The sequence below is a fragment of the Carcharhinus amblyrhynchos genome, chromosome X (genome assembly GCF_965287045.1).
Source record: "Carcharhinus amblyrhynchos chromosome X, sCarAmb.v2.hapA, whole genome shotgun sequence".
Classification (NCBI taxonomy): Eukaryota; Metazoa; Chordata; class Chondrichthyes; order Carcharhiniformes; family Carcharhinidae; genus Carcharhinus; species Carcharhinus amblyrhynchos.
In genome coordinates, this window is record NC_137359.1 from 15,916,429 (window position 1) to 15,938,004 (window position 21,576).

Below are 21,576 nucleotides of genomic sequence, written 5' to 3' on the forward strand. Positions count from 1 at the left end.
GAAAGTGGGAAAGTGGAACTGATCCACTTCAGATCAGCCATGATCTTATTGAATGGCGGGGCAGGCTCGAGGGGCTAGATGGCCTACTCCTGCTCCTATTTCTTATGTTCTTATACGATAGGCCTATAGAAGGGATCTAGTGGTGCAGTGGGCAGTGTCACTACCTCTGAGCCAAAAGCTCTGAGTAAGAGTCCAACCTCAGGACTTGATGGCAAAGGAAGGTGTGCTCACACGCAGTCAAAAAGGTTGAGTATCAACGTGTGTATTGATACTGTGCCTGAGGTTGTGCCCTCTGGTTCTAGTTTGTCCTACTAGCGGAAACGTCCTGTCCACGTGCACTCTATCCAGGCCTCGCAGTATCCTGTAAGTTTCAATAAGATCCCACCTCATCCTTCTAAACTCCAACGAGTACAGACCCAGAGTTTGTACAATCTGTATAAAGGATAATTTAGCACGGTCAATCCGCCTAACCTGCATATCTTTGGACACTAAGGGACAATTTAGCATAGCCAATCCTAATCTACACATCTTTGGAGTGTGAGAAGAAACCGGAGCACTCGGAGGAAACTCACGCAGACATGGGGGTGAATGTGCATACTCCGCACAGACAGTGACCCAAGCAGGGAATCGAACCCAGGTCCCTGGCGCTGTGAGGCAGTAGTGCTAACCACTTTGCCACCATGTTGGCTTGTAACCTACGGTGAACTTGTAATCCAGTATGTACGGTAATTTGCATCAACTCTATCTAGCTCAAGTTGCGATATCTCAGTCATTCTTAAATCAATGCAATTCTCTTGTAATCTGCTCGAGTTGAGGCTGCGAAATGGATTTGGATGTCTAATGATTTTCTGTGCTAAAGTCCTTTGTCACTTTAAATACTCAGACTCCACCCTCTGGGGAGTGCTCAGAAGTCTTAGCCTGTTGCAGAAGCTTTACTTAAGCACAAAGTGCTTTCTCACCCTCTTTATTTTTAGGTATCGAAAGTAGAGAGAGAGAGAGGCTGCTTGGAGCCTGGCATTCCTCTAATCTACTGGCAAACAAGACTGGGCAAAGAGATCTGTTCAATTTCTTATCGTCTGGGTAAGTCTGATTTAGGACCATTAAGGCCAGTTGTGAGTTACAGTGAATGTATAAGAGTCTCTGTTACGAATCAACGTGCTGAGAGTCCTGAGTGCTGCACGGATAACTAGAGAAAGCTTTTGCAATGCAGCCTATGTAACCTGTTCATCAAATTGTTCTAACCACAACATTTTTGGGCGGGGAGGGCTATTTTTTTCCTCCAGTTTATTTCAGGGAGGTTTTTGTTTGGTTTTGTTCACTGTAAAGATTCACGCCAGAGTAACCAAGACAACAGTCGGTTTTCACACACGCGCATAGACAAGAAACACTTTCACAGCCCAGCATCAATCCATGTGACATCCTTTTCACATATGTCTTCTCAGCTGGGGGTACCTCCATGAGGCACGGCGGTACAGTGGATACAGCCTCACAGCGCCAAGGATCTGGGTTTGATTCCCGGCTTGGGTCACTGTCTGTGTGGAGTTTGCATGTTCTCCCCATGTCTGCGTGGGTTTCCTCTGTGTGCTCCAGTTTCCTCCCACAGTCCAAAAGAGGCGCTGGTTAATAAAGTAAAGCTTATTTATTAGTCACAAGTAGGCTTATGTTAACACTGCAATGAAGTTACTGTGAAATTCCCCTCGTCGCCACACTCCGACGCCTGTTTAAAGTTTATTTATTAGTTACAAGTAAGGCTTACGTTAACACTGCAATGAAGTTACTGTGAAATTCCCCTCCAATGCCTGTTCAGGTACACAGAGGGAGAATTTAGCACAGCCAATTCACCTAACCTGCACATCTTTTGGAATGTGGGACAAAACCGGAGCAAACCCACACAGACATGGGGAGAATGTGCAGACTCCACACAGCCAGTGATCCAAGGTCAGAATTGAACCCGGGTCCCTGGTGCTGTGAGGTAGCAGTGCTAACCACTGTGTCATCGTGCTGCCCTATGTGGATTGGCTGTGCTTATTCTCCTTCAGTGTACCCGAACAGATGCGGAGACTAGGGGGCTTTTCACAGTAACTTCATTGCAGTGTTAATGTAAACCTACTTGTGGCACTAATAAAGAATAAAGTGGTCAGCACTGCTGCCTCACAGCGCCAGGGACCTGGGTTTGAATCCGGCCTTGGGTACTGTCTGTGTGGAGTTTGCACGTTCTCTCCCGTGTCTATGTGAGTTTCCCTCAAACCTGAGGTTGCTCGGAACACCCTCACTGATCCCTGGGCTAAGAATCTCAATAGTTTAGCAGAGATTCCCAATTTGAGTCCAGTCTCCTTGCAAGAGCTCTCCAGATCACCACCCTGCCTTTTCCCCCATCCCCTGCAGAAGTTTTCCATTACCCGAGTCTATCTCGAATTCTCTCAGGAAAGTTTAGATTGAATCAGCCTCTCAGCCAGCGCATCCCAGATCGCAGTGACACATTGCAATGGAGTCTTCTTACCCCCGCCCCCCACCTGCTTTCCACCTGAGATCATAGAATCCCTAATGTACAGAGGAGACCATTCAGCCCATCGAGTCTGTACCATCCACAAGCCCACCCAGGCCCTATTCCTGTGACCCCACATATTTCATAGAATCATAGAATCCTTACAGAGCGGAAGGAGGCCATTCAGCCCATTGAGTCTGCACTGACCACAATCCCCACCCAGCCCAATTCCTGTAGCCCACATATTTACCCTGCTAATCCCCCTGACACTAGGATCAATTTAGCATGGCCAATCCACCTAACCTGCACAGAGAGCCATAGAAGTTTACAGCATGGAAGCAAGGCCCTTTGGCCCAACTTGTTCATGCTGCCCAGTTTTTAACCACTCAGCTAGTCCCAACTGCCCGCATTTTTCCCATATCCCTCGATGCCAATCATACCCGTGTAAGCGTTTAAATATTTTTTTAAAAGACAAATTTGGACCGTCTTTGGACTGTGGGAGGAAACCTGAGCACCCACAGGAAACCCACACAGACACCAGGAGAATGTGCAAACTCCACACAGACAGTGACCCGAGGCCAGAATTGAACCCGGGTTCCTGGCGCTGTGAGGCAGCAGTGCTAACCACTGTGCCGATCTGTCTCCTGTGTCATATATGCCAGCACAATGCAAAAACCGATGGGATTGATCAGGACCTGGGGGTTCCTAGTTAGAGAACCTTATCAGATAAGGATGAAATTATGTATTGGAAATGCACGCAACTTCTGCGTTCACGTTAAGACCAACAGTGCAACGTGTTCCTCTTGTTTGAGGCTGGAGGATCAGAGCTCTTGCTGCTGTTTGGATTGATAATCCCCCCAGGGAGCCAGCTCAACAGGGTTGGTGGAAGACTTGGCCGCATGTTAGATTCACTTTTCCAATTTAAAGCAAACCTCCTTCATTTGCGCAGCAATTTACGGAGCTTGTCTGGAATTAGCTTCCTACCTGAGTGCCTCTTAGCGGGAACATTGAGGAATAATTCTTTTCCACCCCAGCCCAGAATTTGATGCTCTGGAAATGAAAAGTCCAATGCTGATGACAAAGCTATTGTCTAATGTAACTAGCACTGATCCTTCACAGTGCCAGGTACCCGGGTTCAATTCTGACCTTGGGTCACTGTCTGTGTGGAGTTTGCATGTTCTCCCCGTGTCTGCGTGGGTTTCCTCCGGGTGCCTCGGTTCCCTCCCACAGTCCAGACATGTGCAGGTTAGGTGGATTGGCCATACTCCGTAGTGTCCAAAGATCTGTAGGTTAGTTAGATTGGCCATAGTTCTTTGTACCTTAGTGTCCAAAGATGTGCTGGTTAGATGGAATGGCCATGCTAAATTAACCCTAGTGTTCAAAGATATGTAGGTTAGGCAGATTGGCCATGCTAAATTGCCCCTTAGTGTCCAAAGATGTGTAGGTTAGGTGGATTGGCCATGCTAAATTGCCCCTTAATGTCCAAAAATGTGCAGGTCAGGTGGATTGGCCATGCTAAATTGTCCCTTAGTATCCAAAGATGTGCAGGTTAGGTGGATTGGCCATGCTAAATTGTCCCTTAGTGTCCAAAGATGTGCAGGTTAGGTGGATTGGCCATGCTAAATTGTCCCTTAGTGTCCAAAGATGTGTAGGTTAGGTGGATTGGCCATGGTTAATGTGTGGAGTTACGGGGATAGTATTGGAGAGGAGGTCCTGGAGTACTCTGCTGGAGAGTCGGTGCCGTCTCGACAGGCCAAATGGCCTCCTCCCGCACTGGGGGGATTCTGTGGACTCTATGGAAGTAATAGTGCCCTGCTTGTCGAGACAATGTGGTCATTCAAACCTTGCTGGAGGTTAATATTTGCTTAATTTGGTGCATTACCGATGGCCTGCCCTCTTACATTCAGATGCTTTACAATCCCTGGTTTAAACATTAATTAGTACAGAGTGCCCTCAAAACTTGATAACATGTACACTTTGGTGATGCAGTGATGTAAGGTAGAGGCCAAGGCCACAGTTCCACCTACCCCCATGGTGTGTTGTTTACATCTGTCCCTATATCGTAGGCCCTTGGAAATGAAGGCATTTATTCTCCAACTTTAGCAGATTCCACTCACTTTGAACAGCTTCCCTTTGGCTGGCTTGCCGAGTAGATACTCGCAAACAAACTCTGAATCCTGAAGGGGGTGGCTGGCTGCACAGTGGTTAGCACTGCTCCCTCACAGCGCCAGGAACCCGAGTTCAATGCCGGCCTCGGGTAATGGCCTGTGTGGAGTTTGCAGGTTCTCCCCGTGTCTGTGTGGGTTTCCTCCGGGTGCTCCGATTTCCTCCCACAGTCCATAGATGAGCAGGTTAGGGGCATTGGCCATGCTAAATTGCCCTTTAGTGTTCCAAGATGTGTAGATTAGGTGGATTGGCCATGCTAAATTGCCCCATAGTATCCAAAGATGTGTAGGTTAGGTAGAATGGCCATACTAAATTGACCCTTAGTGTCCAAAGATGTGCAGGTTAGGGTGGATTGGCCATGCTAAATTGTCCCTTAGTGTCCAAAGATGTGCAGGTTAGGTGGATTGGCCATACTAAATTGACCCTTAGTATCCAAAGATGTGCAGGTTAGGTGGATTGGCCATGCTAAATTGCCCCTTGGTGTCCAAAGATGTGCAGATTAGATGGATTGGCCATGCTAAATTGCCCCTTAATGTCCAAAGGTTGGGGTTATGGGGATAGGGTTGGGGGTAAGCCTAGCTAAGATGCTCTGTCAGACAGCTGGTGCAGACCCAAAGGGCCGAATGGCCACCTTCTGCACTATTGGGATTCTGTAATTCTCCACCAATATCAATCACCAGCAACTGGACTTGATTATCGAGGACTGGAGTCCTGTAATCACTGGTGACACTCACAATTTCAGGCTTATATTTTTTTCTTCCGATTCCCACTGTTGCCTCAGTGTGAAATAATAAGAGGCAATGGTCAAAGGTTTAAAACGACCGAGACTGGGTAACTCTGATATGAAAGGATCAGCGCGATATCTGGAACGAGAACAACTCTGTGCATTAGGGATTACAGATTCAGGTTGTAATCCATTGATCCATTTTGCTTATTGTCTTATTAATGGACAATAGTGCTACTTATGCCTGCTTTCTCATTGCCTGCACTAATTGGGCCTCTGGCTTACAGGCACTTTGTAGATCATTGCATGTGTTGGGATTTAACCAGATTAACAGAACAGTACTAATCCTCCATGAAGCATGCCATTTTCATTGAGCGAGGGCTTGTGTAATAAGATTTATTAAAATGCAGGAGTAGTTTGGTGTTATATAAAGTGGTTGCAAATAGCTTTAAGAGCAGATCACATGATTTGATGGTGATGTCATTGGGGTGTTGCACAGGCTTTATTTTCAATTTGACCTCTGTACAGGCAAGAAAAAATGTGTTGTTGTTAGCTTGAATCTACACGTGCAAACCACATCTTTTTCTTTCTGTTTAAACCCCACAACCCCTGGCATTGATCGGAGATTACATCTTGGAAGCTAGCCCAGAGTAATGCCGAAAACCCAAGCTATGGATGCAGGGGTCAGTATTCAGAGCTTTGGAGTTGGAAGGTTGCAGGTCTCTCTGGATCAGAACCTGAAATTTGGAAAGAAGAGTGACCAGACAGGGCACTCACTGTCAAGCGAGGCTGCCTGCCACCTTTCGCAGGGCTGCCACCTTTCGCAAAGCATACATTTGATTGTATGGCAGGAGTTACAGTCTCCCTGTATATTGGCAATTCCACACGCATTCATCTTGAGGGATCTGCACTATCCAAGGTCATTTTGCCACCCAGTGAGCCTTTTTTTTCCCCAACTGATGCCGCCTTTTGTCAAGAAAAATGATGACAAGTATTAACATAGAAACTAGGAGCAGGAGTAGGCCATTCAAGCCTGCTTCATTGTTCATTATGATCATGGCTGATCCTCCATAACAATGCCATATTCCCGTTTTCTCCCCATTCCCCTTAATTCCATTAAAATCAAGTGACAGAGTGAATTAGCAGGATAAATACATGGGGTAACAGCGATAGGGCCTGGGTCATCGGTGCAGGCTCGATGGGCTGAATGGCCTCCTTCTGCACTGTAGGCACTCAATGTTTATATGATCCCAGTAGATCCTTGTGATTTCTCCTTCCAAGCACAAGATTTGTTTGGGAGCCCATGGTAAATAAATCGTATTGCAACCTCCAGAACTGCGGCTTAAATTTAAGCCCCTAAAATCCCTTTAAAGTGACACATTGATTTTTTTACAAAGGAATTCCTTCGAGGCAGCTCTCGGAAGCAAACTCAGGAAGGAACTGCTGTGTGTGTATCTTCTCATGCTTGCCACTGCCTACAGAGCAGTTCAGTGAGTTTGAGTCTTCCCTCGAAGCTGTGTGTGCCTCTTCAGGCTGTGTTTTTGTTCCAGTTCAGTTAGGCCAATCATGTATGTCTGTGAAGTCAGTGGCAGGATACATGGCCAACCAAGGTGACTAACTGGTCACAGAACAAAGACTTATTCAGACCCCAGGGGAAATACTTCTACAGATTAAACAACAGTGCCCCTTGTGGATAGGAAGAGGAATGGCACTCATGTCGTTGCGAAGAAGCAACAACAGGAGAAATGGCAAAATCCAGTTTAGTTACGTTTGGGGTCAGTGGGTGAGAAAGGAACAGCAGTTGGAAGCCTGCGGCCTGGCAGAGGCCACATGCGGCCCATCTGAGTGTGGCCCCCCCCAGACACTGTGTTGCCCCGGGTTGCCCCGTTCCGCTGATTCCCGTCTGTGTAGTTTTTTTCCTGCTGGTGTGACTGAAGTGATTTGTACGTAAAGCAAGGGTGAGTGAAGTGAGGTGTGTGCTGATTCCACACAACATTGAGTGTGAGAGCCGTGCGCTCCCTCTGTGTCCAAAGTGTCAATAATTCTTCTGTTTTTACCATTGGGAGTTCCACTAATATATAAATGATGAAGCATTTTGATTTGATTTGATTTATTATTGTCACATGTATTGGGATACAGTGAAAAGTATTGTTTCTTGCGCGCTATACAGAGAAAACATACCGTTCATTGAGTACATAGGGGAGAAGGAAAGGAGAGGGTGCAGAATGTAGTGTTACGGTTATTTTTAATAAATCGTTATGAAATATTAAGCGTGTGTTAAATGTATTGGGTGGAATGTTCCCGTCCCACTCACCAGTGGAATCGCAGTGGGGCAGGACAGGCACCATGCAAAGTTCCATTGACCTTGGGCGGGATTTTCCATCTTGGGGCCAGCGCGGCTGGAAAATCCCACCTGTTTAGACATGTTCATGGGGACACGGTTAGTGAACAAGCTGCATTTCAATCTCATGGCCCATTGCGATGAAGGGGGGGCCACTCACGCTGCCCACTCACCAGAGAAAGCATTCCTCAGGCAGTGTCAGGACCTGGTGGAGGTTTGGAGCAGTCTTTACTGCAGTAGACAGTTCTCGGTTGCCATGGTTGCAGTCCAGCGTTGACCCGACAGTTTTTGTACTGGAGGCTTCTCTGATCTTGAAGAGAATGAGAGGTGTTTATGCAGCTGGCTGAGACAGCAACGTCCCAGCTTAAAGGGATGCCAACTGTGCCAAATGAACCCCGTGCTCATAGAATCAACAGTTTGCTGCCCATTACTGGAGACGGGCAGGAAATTAACGGCATCCAACATTACATAGAAACATAGAAACGCGAAGCAAGAGGAGACTATTCGGCCCTTCGAGTCTGCTCATTGAATTCATCCCCTCCTTCCCCCCATATCCCTTGATCGCTGTAGCCCCAAGAGGGCGCCACTGTGGCACAGTGGTTGGCACTGCTGCCTCACAGCGCCAAGGATCTGGGTTCGATTCCTAGCTTGGGTCACTGTCTGTGCAGAGTCTGCACGTTGTCTGCATGGGTTTCCTCCAGGTGCTCCAGTTTCCTCTGAAAGACCTGCTGGTTAGTTGCATTGGCTGTACTAAATTCTCCCTCAGTGTACCCAAACAGGAGAATTTCACAGTAACTTCATTGCAGTGTTAATGTGAGCCTGCTTGTGACATTAATAAATAAACTTTAAAACTTTAGCAATATCTAATTTCTTTTTGAAATCACACAACGTTTGGGCCTCAACTACTTTCTGTGGGAGTGAATTCCACACATTCACCACCCTCTGGGTGAAGAAATTTCTCCTCACCTCAGTCCTAAAAGGTTTACCCCTTATCCTCAAACTATGACCCCTAGTTCTGGACTCCCCCACCATCGGGAACATTCTTTCTGAATCTACCCTGTCTAATCCTGTTAGAATTTTATAAGTTTCTCTGAGATCCCCTCTCACTCTTCTAAACTCCCGTGAGTATAATCCTAACTGACTTCGTCTCTCGCCTAATCCTAACCAACTCATTAACTCCACACAGGCAGTAACCCAAGGCTGGAATTGAACCCAGTGAGGCAGCAGTGCTAACCACTGAGTTCAGGGTTTATATCAGTGACTGAGAGGAAAGTGTTCCAGACACTGCTGCTTCACGGCGCCAGAGACCTAGGTTTGATTCCCAGCTTGGGTCACTGTCTGTGTGGAGTCTGCGTGTTCTCTCCGTGTCTGCGTGGGTTTCCTCCGGGTGCTCCGGTTTCCTCCCACGCTCCAAAGACGTACTGGTTAGGGTGCATTGACCTGAACAGACGCTGGAGTGTGGCAACTAGGGGAATTTCACAGTAACTTTATTGCAGTGTTAATGTAAACCTTACTTGTGACAAATAAATAAACTTGAAAGAATTAGTGGACCTGCTGAGATTTTCCAGCAATTTTCTGTTTTTGTTTCAGATTCCAGCATCCACAGTACCTTTATCTCAGCGTTCAACTCACTGCCTCTTCTCTTCCAGTAAGAAGTCTCACAACACTGGGTTCCAATCCAACAGCTTTATCTGGAATCACGAGCTTTCAGAGCACTGCCCCTTCATCATCGACATCCTCACAGTATAAATCTTATCCTATTTTCTTTGTCTTCAGCTCTGACGAACGGTCGTCCGGACTTGAAAATGTTGGATCTATTCTTTCTCCATAGATGCTGTCAGATCTGCTGAGATTTTCCAGCGTTTTCTGTTCAAGCTCTGACGAAGGGTCATCCAGACTAGAAACGTTGGCTCTATTCTCTCTCCACAGATGCTATCAGACCTGCTGAGATTTTCCAGCATTTTCTGTTTTTGTGTGAAGCGAATTAGTGACCCTGTACCAAAACAGAAAATGCTGGAAAATCTCAGCAGGTCTGACAGCATCTTTGGAGAGAGAATAGAGCCAACGTTTCCAGTCTGGATGACCCTTCGTCAGAGGGTCTGCTCTTGATTCTGTTCTGATGAAGGTCATCTAGACTTGAAATGTTGGCTCTATTCTCTCTGCACAGATGCTGTCAGACCTGCTGAGATTTTCCAGCATGTTTTGTTTTTGTTTCAGATTCCAGCATCCGCTGTATTTGGCCTTTATCTTAGTGACACTGTACAATACCTTATACAACATATGCAGATGAACTCAGCGGGTCTGGCAGCATCTGTGGCGAGAGACGGGGCCAGATTCTCCAACCTCGCCTGCAGCTGGGATTCTCCAGTCCCACTGCAGTTAATGAAGATTCAGCTGAGTGCCAAATTCTCCGCCCTCGCTGGCAACGGGGTGTGAATGGCCGGAGTTAACTTTCCGGATCGAAATGAGCCTCAGAATGCTGGGTCCATTTCTGGCCCCTCACACAGTGGGAGTTATGGAGACCCCAGTAAAGCTTCAGAGGAGGATGATTGTACCAGATTAGTCGAGGAACACTCTGCTAGTCTGACGGAAAGACTTTGGCTGAAAAATAGTACTTCAATGATGAGGCAATGTGTGAACAGACTCATATCAAAACTTAAGGCCATCCAGCCTCTTCAGTCAGTGGGAATTTCCAATCCTGCAGAAGGCAGCCCTGCCAACCCCATCCTCCCCCCCCACCCAACTCCTCCCCTCCCCCGACCTCTCCCTTCCCCTCCCCTCGGGTTAGATTCATAGAATTATTGAATCCCTCCAGCGCAAAAGGAGCCCATTCGGCCCGTTGAGTCTGCACCATCAACAATCCCACTCAGGTCCTATTCCCACAACCCCACATATTTACCATGCTAATCCCCTGATACTAAGAGCAATTTAGCATGACAAATCCTCCTAACCCGCACATCTTTGGACTGTGGGAGGAAACTGGAGCCCCTGGGGGAAACCCATGCAGACACGGGGAAAACATGCAAACTTCACACAGACAGTGACCCAAGGCCGGAATTGAACCCGGGTCCCTGGCGCTGTGAGGCAGCAGTGCTAACCACTGTGCCACCGTGCCACGCTGGTAGCCATACAGGCGAGCCACACTAAAAGCAGCAGACATCGACGGCACTGGAAGATCATGCTGGCGGCCAATGGCGAGCACCGTCCACCTCCTAATGCATAGGGGCGGGTCTGGAAAATCCTGCTCGTGAGCCCTGTGCATTTCGCCAGCGCTTCCTGCCTTTATTCCAGGCCTTCAGAGTCGGCAGCCCTTTGCTGCTTTTTTAGTGCAAATGATTTAAATTGGACAGGTGCTTTTATTTGAATTAGATAAGGTAAAGAGAATGAGGGGTCAGACATCGAAGCTGTGTAAGCACAGGACAAAGTTCACTGTTGGGAAGGTTTTCCTTTCCAACACACTCACTGATCTTTGGAACTGGCTTCTCCAGTCGGTGTACATTTGTACACTCCATGGGAAGGCAGTTGTATTGTTGCTGGACCAGTAATCCAGAGGATCAGGGTTCGAATCCCACCTGGCAGATGGTGAAATTTGAATTCACTAAAAGTTTTTAATTAATCATTAATTGGAATCTACTGATGACCATGAAACCATTATCGGAAAAACCCATCTGGTTCACTAATGTCCTTTAGGGAAGGAAATCTGCCGTCCTTACCTGGTCTGGCCTACATGTGACTCCAGAGCCACAGCAATGCCCCTGTGAAAGGGCCAAGCAAGCCATTCAATTGAAGGACACTGAGGGATGGTTAATACGGGTGGCACAGTGGCACAGTGTTTCAGACTTGGGTTTGATTCCGGCCTTGGGTCACTGTCTGTAGGGAGTCTGCACGTTCTCCCTGTGTCTGCGTGGGTTTCCTCCGAGTGCTCTGGTTTCCTCCCACAGTCCAAAGATGTGTAGATTAGGTGGATTGGCTATGCTAAATTGCCCCTTTGTGTCCAAAGATGCATAGGTTTGGTGAATTGACCATGCTAAATTGCCCCCTTAGTGTCAGGGAGATTTGCACGGTTAATATGTGGAGTTAGGGGGGATGGGGCCTGGATGGGATTGATGACGGTGTAGGCTCGATGGGCCGAATGGCCTATGAAATGGCCCAGCCAGCGACAACCACTTCCCCTGAAGGAATTGAAAGAAAATTCAACCTCTTGTATCTACCTTGGAACCCTGGGTCTTGGTAACCCTGTTTGAAGCAATTGTGCCCTGAGAACTGTATTGGCCAATTTAAGACAACCACACTATCTGTAGGCCAAAGGGTAACTTGTGCGTGGTGTTGAGCCAGTGATGATGACTTTCTCTTTTACAACTCATTGCCCCTCAGGTTCTGCAAACAGACTCCATGTGGGGGTATCTCCTCTTTGCTGCTTTTCTGCTTGCTGTTGGCTGGCTGCTCAGGGACCGACAGAAGATCAGAGATGTCAGAGACAAGTACGTCTTCATCACTGGGTGCGACACAGGCTTTGGCAACCTCTTGGCCAAACGGCTGGACCGGCAAGGATTCCGAGTCCTCGCCGGCTGCCTGACGCAACAAGGAGCAAACACTCTGCAGAGGGCTGACTCAACCAAACTCAAAGCTGTCTTGCTTGACGTGACCGATTCCAGCAGCATTAAGAAGACCGCAGATTGGGTCCGGGCAGAGGTGGGAGAGAAAGGTACCTATCGGCCGATCAGGACGGAAGGAAAGGCCTTCCCTTCCTCCTGTCGCACTGTGGTGAACTATTGCAGACAAACACATTTCCATTCTTGGCGTTACCACCAACACCCCACAATGCCGTAACCAATCACAGCCCCCTCTATAACCGATCTGGGTTGAGACCAGATTAGATTGGCTCTATTACTGTCACATGTATTGGGATACAGTGCAAAGTATTGTTTGTTGTGCACTATACAGACAAAGCGTACCATTCATAGAGTACATAGAGGAGAAGGAAAGGAGAGGGTGCAGAATATAGTGTTACAGTCATAGCTAGGGTGTAGAGAAAGATCAGCTTAATATTTGATTTGATTTATTATTGTCACGTGTATCGGGATGCTGTGAAAAGTATTGTTTCTTGTGTGCTATGCAGACAAAGCATACCATTCATAGAGTACATGGGGAGAAGGAAAGGAGAGGGTGCAGAATGTCGTGTTACAGTCATAGCTAGGGTGTAGAGAAAGATCAGCGTAATATTTGATTTGATTTATTATTGTCACATGTGTTGCGATACAGTCAAAAGTATTGTTTGTTATGCGCTATACAGACAAAGCATACCGTTCATAGAGTACATAGGGGAGAAGAAAAGGAGAGGGTGCAGAATGTGGTGTTACAGTTACAGATAGGATGTAGAGAAAGACCAACTTAATATACGATAGAACCATTCAAAAGTCTGATGGCAGCAGGGAAGAAGCTGTTCTTGAGTCGGTTGGTACGTGACCTCAGACTTTTGTATCTTTTTCCTGATGGAAGAAGGTGGAAGAGAGAATGTCCGGGGTGTGTGGGGTCCTTGATTATGCTGGCTGCTTTTCCAAGGCAGTGGAAAGTGTAGACAGAGTCAATGGGTGGGAGGCTGGTTTGTGTGATGGATTGGGCTACATTCACAACCCTTTGTAGTTTCTTGTGGTCTTGGGCAGAGCAGGAGCCCATACCAAGCTGTGATGCAACCAGAAAGAATGCTTTCTATGGTGTACCTTAAAGTTGGTGAGAGTCGTAGCTGACATGCCAAATTTCCTTAGTCTTCTGAGAAAGTAGAGGCGTTAGTGGGCTTTCTTAACTATAGTGTCGGTGTGGGGGGACCAGGACAGGTTGTTGGTGATCTGGATACCTAAAAACTTGAAGCTCTCTCGATCATCTCCACTCCGTTATCTTTGAGGTAGACAGGGGCATGATAATGTGACACTGACCAATTTACAATCTCGCCTTCCAGCTACACTTTCCCAAGTGTAGGAACATCGTTCCTCACCCAGACACCAACAGAGCCAAGAAAATGTAGCACTGTTACTAAAGGTACCTGACTTGACCTCAGTCAACACAGACCTGGAGTCAAACTTGTGACTCCCTGGTCTCCATGACGCTTGGTTTGTGGTCTCACTAGCTGAGTTGTTACACGGCCAGTTTACCTCTAGATTTGTGACGTGGCCAAATGACCATCAGATAAGATGGGAGGAGCTTTTTTTCAGCTCCTTGTTTGGAGATGATCAGGCTGGCAAGATGGCAACAAAAAAACAAAAATGGCTGACTCACATCCTCGCATTTATATCGGACGCAACTTCAGAGCAGTGAGGGCAACGTCGCAGCGCAAAAAAGCCAATTCAGCACAGAAATAGCAAATGCTGGGAAAACTCTGCAGGCCAGCAGCATCTCTGGAGAGAGGAACACAGAGCTAATGTTTTAAGTCCCTGTGAGCCTTCTACAGATCTCAGTTCCAAAGAAAGATCTGCTCCTCATAATATCCCGAAAGCTTTGTGCAAAGAACGCTCCACACAAATGATTGTTATCTGCTGAAGAGAGTCTGTACCATGTATCCTTTGCATTTTCCAAAGCAGAAGTTATAATTCTAGGTTAGGTTAGGTTGATTGGCCATGCTGAATTGACTGTAGATGTGTAGGTTAGAGGATTAATGGGTAAAATATGTAGGGATATGGGGGTAGGGCCTGGGTGGGATTGTGGTCGGTGCAGGCTCATTGGGCCGAATGGCCTCTTTCTGTACTGTTGGATTCCTATGATTTCTATTTGATCAAGAAATGTAACCCTACATAGAAGATTTGGGGTGGGCACAGTGGTGCCTCACAGCGCCAGGGACCCAGGTTCGATTCCCGGCTTGGGCCACTGTCTGTGTGGAGTTTGCACGTTCTCCCTGTGATTGCATGGGTTTCCTCCGGGTGCTCCAGTTTCTTCCCACAGTCCAAAGATGTGCAGGTTAGGTGGATTGGCCATGCTAAATTGCCCCTTCGTGTCCAAAAATGTGTAGATTAGATGGGTTAGCCAGGGGAAATGTGTGGGGTTATGGGGATAGGTTTGGACTGAGGGCTTGTGTAAGGTGCTCTGTCAGAGAGTCAGTGCAGACTCAATGGACCAAATGGCCTCCTTCTGTGTGGTAGGGATTCTATGATTAGCTATGATATCAAAGGTACACTTGGAAGCAGCAGTGAGTCACTTTCTGGTCCGTGTGAAGAAAGGGTGAAAAAAATGTCGCAAAATATCCCCTGATTTCAGTCACAATTCTTGAATGTCTCAAGTTGTCTTTTGTGTGTGTGTGTTTCTTGACAGGCCTCTGGGGGTTAGTGAATAACGCGGGCAGGGCTATTCCCATTGGCCCAACGGAATGGATGACAATGGAGGATTATTTCAAAGTACTGAATGTAAATTTGATCGGATTGATGGAGGTCACGCTGACCTTTCTCCCACTGGTCAAGAAGGCCAGGGGTCGGGTGGTGAATGTGGCCAGCGTTATGGGGAGGATGTCGTTCGCAGGCGGTGGATACTGTCTCTCAAAGTGTGGAGTGGAGTCTTTCTCCGACAGCCTGAGGTTAGCGTTGGTACTTGCACCCACTGGTATTGGACTAACAAAGGCATCATGCAATATATGTGTGTACCGGTCAGTCTGAACTCTCCCCAAGGAGCTAAAGTATTCTTAAATATCAGCAGTTGTTTAAGCAACAATAATCTCTCTTGCCTCACTGCATGGAGTCTTTCTTCTCTTTAAAAAAGTTCCAAAGGGGTGCCATTCGAATCATAGAATATCTACAGTGCAGAAAGAGGCCATTCAGCCCATCAAGTCTGCACCAACAACAATCCAACCCAGGCCCTATCTCTCTTACCCCATGTATTTACCCCAGCTAATCCCCCAACACTAAGGGGCAACTTAGCATGGCCAATCCACCTAACCTACACAGCTTTGGACACTAAGGGACAATTTAGCATGGCCAATCTACCCTAACCTACACATCTTTGGATACTAAGGGGCAACTTAGCATGGCCAATCCACCCTAACCTGCACATCTTTGGACACCAAGGGGCAATTTAGCATGGCCAATCCACCCTAACCTGCACATCTTTGGACACCAAGGGGCAATTTAGCATGGCCAATCCACCCTAACCTGCACATCTTTGGACACAAATGGACAATTTAGCATGGCCAATCCACCCTAACCTACACATCTTTGGACACTAATGGACAATTTAGCATGGTCAATCCACCCTAACCTACACATCTTTGGACACTAAGGAGCAATTTAGCATGGCCAATCCACCTAACCTGCACATTTCTGGACTTGTTCCATTTTCCTTTTTAGGCGGGACATGCACTATTTTGGTGTTCGGGTTTGCATCATTGAGCCTGGCTTCTTCAAAACAGCTGTGACAAACCTGGAAGGCATTGAAAATGACCTGCAGCGTCTGTGGGACAGACTATCTCCAGAGGTCCGCCAGAGTTATGGACAGAAATACTTTGAGAAGTGTAAGTGGCACTCACTTCAGTCTGACTGGACTGAATCATACAGCGATGGCTCTGACCACCGGGAACCCCTGTTAGGAAGCTGGATGATGTTAGAGTCATGGAATCTCTACAGTGCAGAAGGAGGCCATTCGGCCCATCGTGTCTGCTCTGACAACAATCCCACCCAGGCCCTATTCCCATAACCACATGCATATATCCCAGCTAGTCTGCCTGACACTAAGGGGCAATTTAGCATGGCCAATCCACCTAACCTACACATCTTTGGACACTAAGGGGCAATTTAGCATGGTCAATCCACCTAACCTGCACATCTTTGTTCAGGGAGATAGTTACATCAGTCAGTTGCAGAATAGATTGTTCAGGAGATGATCTGTGCTGGGACCCCAACTGTTGACATTATATATTAATGATTTGGAAGAGGGAACTGAATGTATTATCTCCAAATTTGCAGATGATACAAAGTTGGGTGGGAAGGTGAGCTGTGAGGAGGATGCAGAGATGCGTCAGTGTGATTTGGACAGACTGAGTGTGAGGGTATCTACATAACAGATACAGTATAATGTGGATAAATGTGAGGTTATCCACTTTGGTAGCAATAATAGGAACATAAGAACATAAGAACATAAGAAATAGGAGCAGGAATAGGCCATCTAGCCCTTCGAGCCTGCCCCGCCATTCAATAAGATCATGGCTGATCTGTTGTGGCTCAGTTCCACTTTCCCGCCCTCTCCCCATAACCCTTAATCCCCTCTCTTATCAAGAACCCATCAACCCGCTTCTTAAAAATATTTAGCGAGGCAGCCTCCACCACTTCAACGGGCAGAGAATTCCAGAGATTCACCACCCTTTGAGTGAAGAAGTTCCTCCTCAACTCCGTTCTAAACCGCCTCCCCTTTATCTTGAGGCTGTGCCCCCTAGTCCTACTGTCTTTTTTGAGCAGGAAGAGTCTCTCATTATTACTGGAATGGGTGTAAATTGAGAGAGTTGGATACTCAGTGAGACCTCGGAGTCCTTGTGCATCAGTCGCTGAGAGTAAGCGCGCAGGTACAGCAGGCAATAAAGAAGGGAAATGGTATGTTGGCCTTTATAGCGAGAGGATTTGAGTATCGGGATAGGGATGTTTTACTGCAATTGTACAGGGCGTTGGTGAGGCCACACCTGGAGTATTGTGTGCAGTTTTGGTCTCCTTATCTGAGGAAGGATGTCCTTGCTATAGAGGGAGCTCAGCGAAGGTTTACCAGGCTGATTCCTGGGATGGCAGCTCTGTCATATGAGGAGAGACTAAGTCGGTTAGGATTATATTCACTGGAGTTTAGAAGAGTGAGAGGGGATCTCATAGAAACTTATAAAATTCTAACAGGGTTAGACAGGGTAGATTCAGAAAGAATGTTCCCGATGGTGGGGGAGTCCAGAACTAGGGGTCATAGTTTGAGGATAAGGGGTAAACCTTTTAGGACTGAGGTGAGGAGAAATTTCTTCACCCAGAGGGTGGGGAATGTGTGGAATTCACTCCCACAGAAAGTAGTTGAGGCCAAAACATTGTGTGATTTCAAGAAGAAATGAGATATCGCTCTTGGGGCTAAAGGGATCGAGGGATATAGGGGGGAGGGGGGATCAGGATATTGAATTTGATGATCAGGCAAATGCAATATTAAGTGAATAAATTTAGGATTGTTTTTGGATATCAGTCAGTTCATGTGGTGTAGGTACACCCACAGTGCTGTTAGGGAGGGAGTTCCAGGATTGTTATTGGACATCAGTCAATCCCTGTGGTGTAGGTACACCCACAGTGCTGTTCGGGAGGGGGTTCCAGGATTGTTATTGGACATCAGTCAATCCCTGTGGTGTAGGTACACCCACAGTGCTGTTCGGGAGGGGGTTCCAGGATTGTTATTGGACATCAGTCAGTCCATGGGGTGTAGGTACACCCACAGTGCCGTTAGGGAGGAAGTTCCAGGATTTTGACACAGTGACAGTGAAGGAACGGCCGATATATTTCCAAGTCAGGATGGTGAGTGTCTGCTGCCCTTGTCCTTCTCTATGGAACTGGTTGCCAGTTTAGAATGTGCTGTCTAAGGAGCCTTGGTGAGTTGCTGCAGTGTATCTTGTAGATGGTACACACGGCTGCTACTGAGCGTCGGTGGTGGAGGGAGTGAATGTTTGTGGATGGGGGGGCCAATCAAGCGGGGCTGCTTTGTCCTGGATGGTGTCAAGTTTCGAGTGTTGTTGGAGCTGCACCCATCCAGGCAAGTGGGGAGTATTCCATCACACTCCTGACTTGTGCCTTGTAGATTGTGGGCAGGAGTCAGGAGGTGAGTTACTCACTGCAGGATTCCCAGCTCTTGTAGGAGGAAAAAAAGGTTTGTTACAGACCCCAATTCCCTACAACCTTTTCTGTGTGTTTTCCAGTGACTTTGCCTATTCAGGAAAGGGGAAACAGCCTCATGATAACTCATTGGCATCACTAAGCAAATTTATATAATTGATGTAGTGGGGTCCGGGGTAAAATGAAATGAAGAGATGGTATATTTATGAACACTGAGTACCTTCGGTACAGAGCAGTCCAGACTATTTGAAGGTGTTTCTCTTTCCTTTCCAGATGTTAAGGTCCAGAGGTTTTCCATGAATGCGATTTGTGATGGGGACCTGTCCAAAGTCACAGACTGTATGGAGCATGCTCTAACCGCCAGGCACCCTCGCACACGATACGCTGCCGGTTGGGATGCCAAGTTATTCTGGATTCCTCTCTCTTACATGCCAACGATTCTTAGCGATTTCATGCTAGCTCTCCTCTTGCCAAGACCTTCCCAAAGTGTCTGCTAAATGGGGGTTAGAGCTCAAGTCAGCAGATCCGAACAAGGCAAAGGGACTACGCCGGTCCACAACAACTCTAGGGGCTGATTTTCAGGGCTTCCACCTCATGGCAACAAGGCCTAAAATGGAAGGTCCCCACCCAGTGTCCAATCCTCACTTCCAATATGGTGACTATTTCCAATCCATGGTAACAATGATCATCCTCAGCTGCCTGATCTAATTCCCACTCTGATTTTTTTTAAATGTCCTTTTATGAGATGTGGATGCCGCAAGGTCAGCATTTGTTGCGCAACCCACCATGGCACAGTGGCACAGTGGTTCGCACTGCTGCCTCACAGCACCAGGGACCCGGGTTCAATTCCAGCCTCCGTTCACTGTCTGCGTGGAGTTTGCACGTTCTCCCTGTGTCTGCGTGGGTTTCCTAAGGATGCTCCAGTTCCTTCCCACAGTCCAGAGGTGTGTAGATTAGGTGGATTGGCCGTGCCAAATTGCCCCTTAGTGTCCAAAGATGTGTAGGTTAGGTGGATTGGCCATGCTAAATTGTCCATTAATGTCCAAATCTGTGCAGATTAGGTGCTAAATTGCCCCTTTGTGTCAGGGAGACTAGCAGGGTAAATGCATGGGATTACGAGGATAGGGCTTGGGTGGGATTGTGGTTGGTGCAGGCTCGATGGGCCGAATGGCCTCCTTCTGCAATGTAGGGACGCTATGATTCTAATTCCCCTTGAACTGAGGGTCTCGCTCAGCAATTTCAGAGGGGCAATTGAGAATTAACCACATTGCTGTGGCACTGGAGTCACATGTAGGCCAGACCAGGTAAGGACGGCAGATTTCCTTCCCTAAAGGACACTAATGAACCAGAATGGTTTTTAATGACAATCGCTGATCTTTGTCATGGTGACTGTTGGGAGACGAGCTTTAAATTTCATTTACTAATTGTATTTAAATTCCACCAGCTATATGGTGGGATTGGAATCCCTGTTTCAGAGAACATTATCTTGGGCTTCTGGATTACTAGGCCAATGACATTTATCACCGTGCCACTGTCTTGCCATGATTGTAGAAGCCTGATGTAATTTTCAGATGGCAGGCCTGCGTTGTGCCCACTCTACCAAGCACTGGGCGGCATAACGGTCTAAATGTTCTACGTGGCCCCACAAAACTCTTCTGGCTTGCCGCTGACCTACCCTCGCCCTTCCCTCCAAATTTAACTGGGACTTCCCGCCTTGGATCTATGGAGGATCTTCGGAATTTCTGCAGGTCACACCCTCCCATACCCACCCACCCAAGAACACGTGTTCAATTACTCATTGGAGCCATAGCTGGGGCCTCATGCTGAGGATGCTGGGCGAGCAGGAAAGTTGCACTGTTCATTTCGGGCCTGATATCAGCCCAAAGCAAAATCACCCCCTAGATGTTGAGTCGATAAAAGACGAATTATAGTTTTCTCAGGCCTTAGACAAGTAAGTTGTTGTTCTGCGATAGTTAACAATTTCACACTGTCTTCGGAGAACGACAGATTTATCTGCAAGTATGCAGTTGGCGCACTGCGCCACAGGTTGCCCGATTGGTTTTGGTCCCTCCCTTGTCTCTAACACCCCTGAAATGGCAGATTTTGGGCACCTTCTTCGCCGTCACTGGGTGGAAAGTAGTTTGCTGGAATGGGGAAGAATTAGACCGGGTTTCGAGCCTGAGTTTCCCGGAAGCATTTGTAAGTTACATTGATAAAAGTCAGAAGGCGCCAATGGCCATCTATCCTCCTCTTATCCGGAACCCAGAATTCACAGCCAAGGAGTCCAAGAAAGGAAGAACGGCGCAGTGAAGATATGTGAAAGGTTCCTTGCTTCTCTGAGAGAAGGCTGAGCAAGGAACAGCAACTAAGGTGATTCCCTCTCGCCCCCGTTCACGACTCTGATGCAAATTCTAATGCAGAAACTGGCGAAGTGCTGGAAGGTCCCGGGCATGAGGAACCCAATTTCAGCAGAGGGTGGAACCAATGAAGAGATGGGGGGGAAGGAAATCACTGTAACACACCATGAGTCTGGCACTGTTATATCTCTGAGAAGTATTATGAATTGTGTTTGCCAACTGTTTTGTAATGGAGGTGGAAGTTTGTAAATCAGGCAATAAATTTTCTAACACTGACTTTGGTTTTTCAATCTCATTCCTTTTAAAAAAGAGAATTAAATAGAACTCATACAGGCCAAACTGGTCAATGTAGATTTTTTTATGCTCCATACTCCAAAGGCAATCCATATTCAAGATCTGGACAATATCCAGGTTTGGGCTGACAAGTGACAAGTAACATTCGTGCCACACAAATGCCAGCCAATGACCATCACCAATAAGAGACACTCTAACCACTGTCCCTGGACATTCAATGGTGTTACCATCGCTGAACCCCCGTTCTCAACATCCTGGGGGTTACCACTGACAAGAAACTCAACTGGACCCAGCCATATAAACACAGTGGCTCCAAGAGCAGGTCAGAGGCTGGGAATCCTGCAGTGAGTAACTCACCTCCTGACTCCTGTCCACCATCTACAAGGCACAAGTCA

The 21,576-nt window shown here is 47.2% G+C and overlaps 1 protein-coding gene across 2 annotated transcripts; it reads left to right on the top strand.

Moving 5' to 3' along the window:
* The first annotated feature begins 922 nt into the window (after positions 1-922).
* On the top strand, positions 923-21,163 carry rdh5 (retinol dehydrogenase 5 (11-cis/9-cis)). 2 transcript variants are annotated; one of them, XM_080217955.1, is made up of 6 exons: positions 923-1,080; positions 9,307-9,459; positions 12,091-12,421; positions 15,016-15,274; positions 16,041-16,204; positions 18,804-21,163. In XM_080217955.1, the coding sequence occupies exons 3-6, from the start codon at positions 12,109-12,111 to the stop codon at positions 19,025-19,027; spliced, it is 960 nt and encodes a 319-aa protein (XP_080074081.1). In that variant the 5' UTR covers positions 923-1,080; positions 9,307-9,459; positions 12,091-12,108; the 3' UTR covers positions 19,028-21,163. The 2 variants fall into 2 exon arrangements, with proteins under 2 accessions (XP_080074081.1, XP_080074080.1); XM_080217954.1 differs by lacking the exon at positions 9,307-9,459 and having other exon boundaries at positions 924-1,080.
* The last annotated feature ends 413 nt before the right edge of the window (positions 21,164-21,576 follow it).

Bases quoted from the DNA above. Each gene is read 5' to 3' on its own strand.
- rdh5 (XM_080217955.1), top strand. From the start codon at position 12,109: ATGTGGGGGTATCTCCTCTTTGCTGCTTTTCTGCTTGCTGTTGGCTGG. The intron at 15,275-16,040 runs GTTAGCGTTGGT...TTTCCTTTTTAG, and splicing joins TCTTTCTCCGACAGCCTGAG to GCGGGACATGCACTATTTTG. The intron at 16,205-18,803 runs GTAAGTGGCACT...TTTCCTTTCCAG, and splicing joins ACAGAAATACTTTGAGAAGT to ATGTTAAGGTCCAGAGGTTT.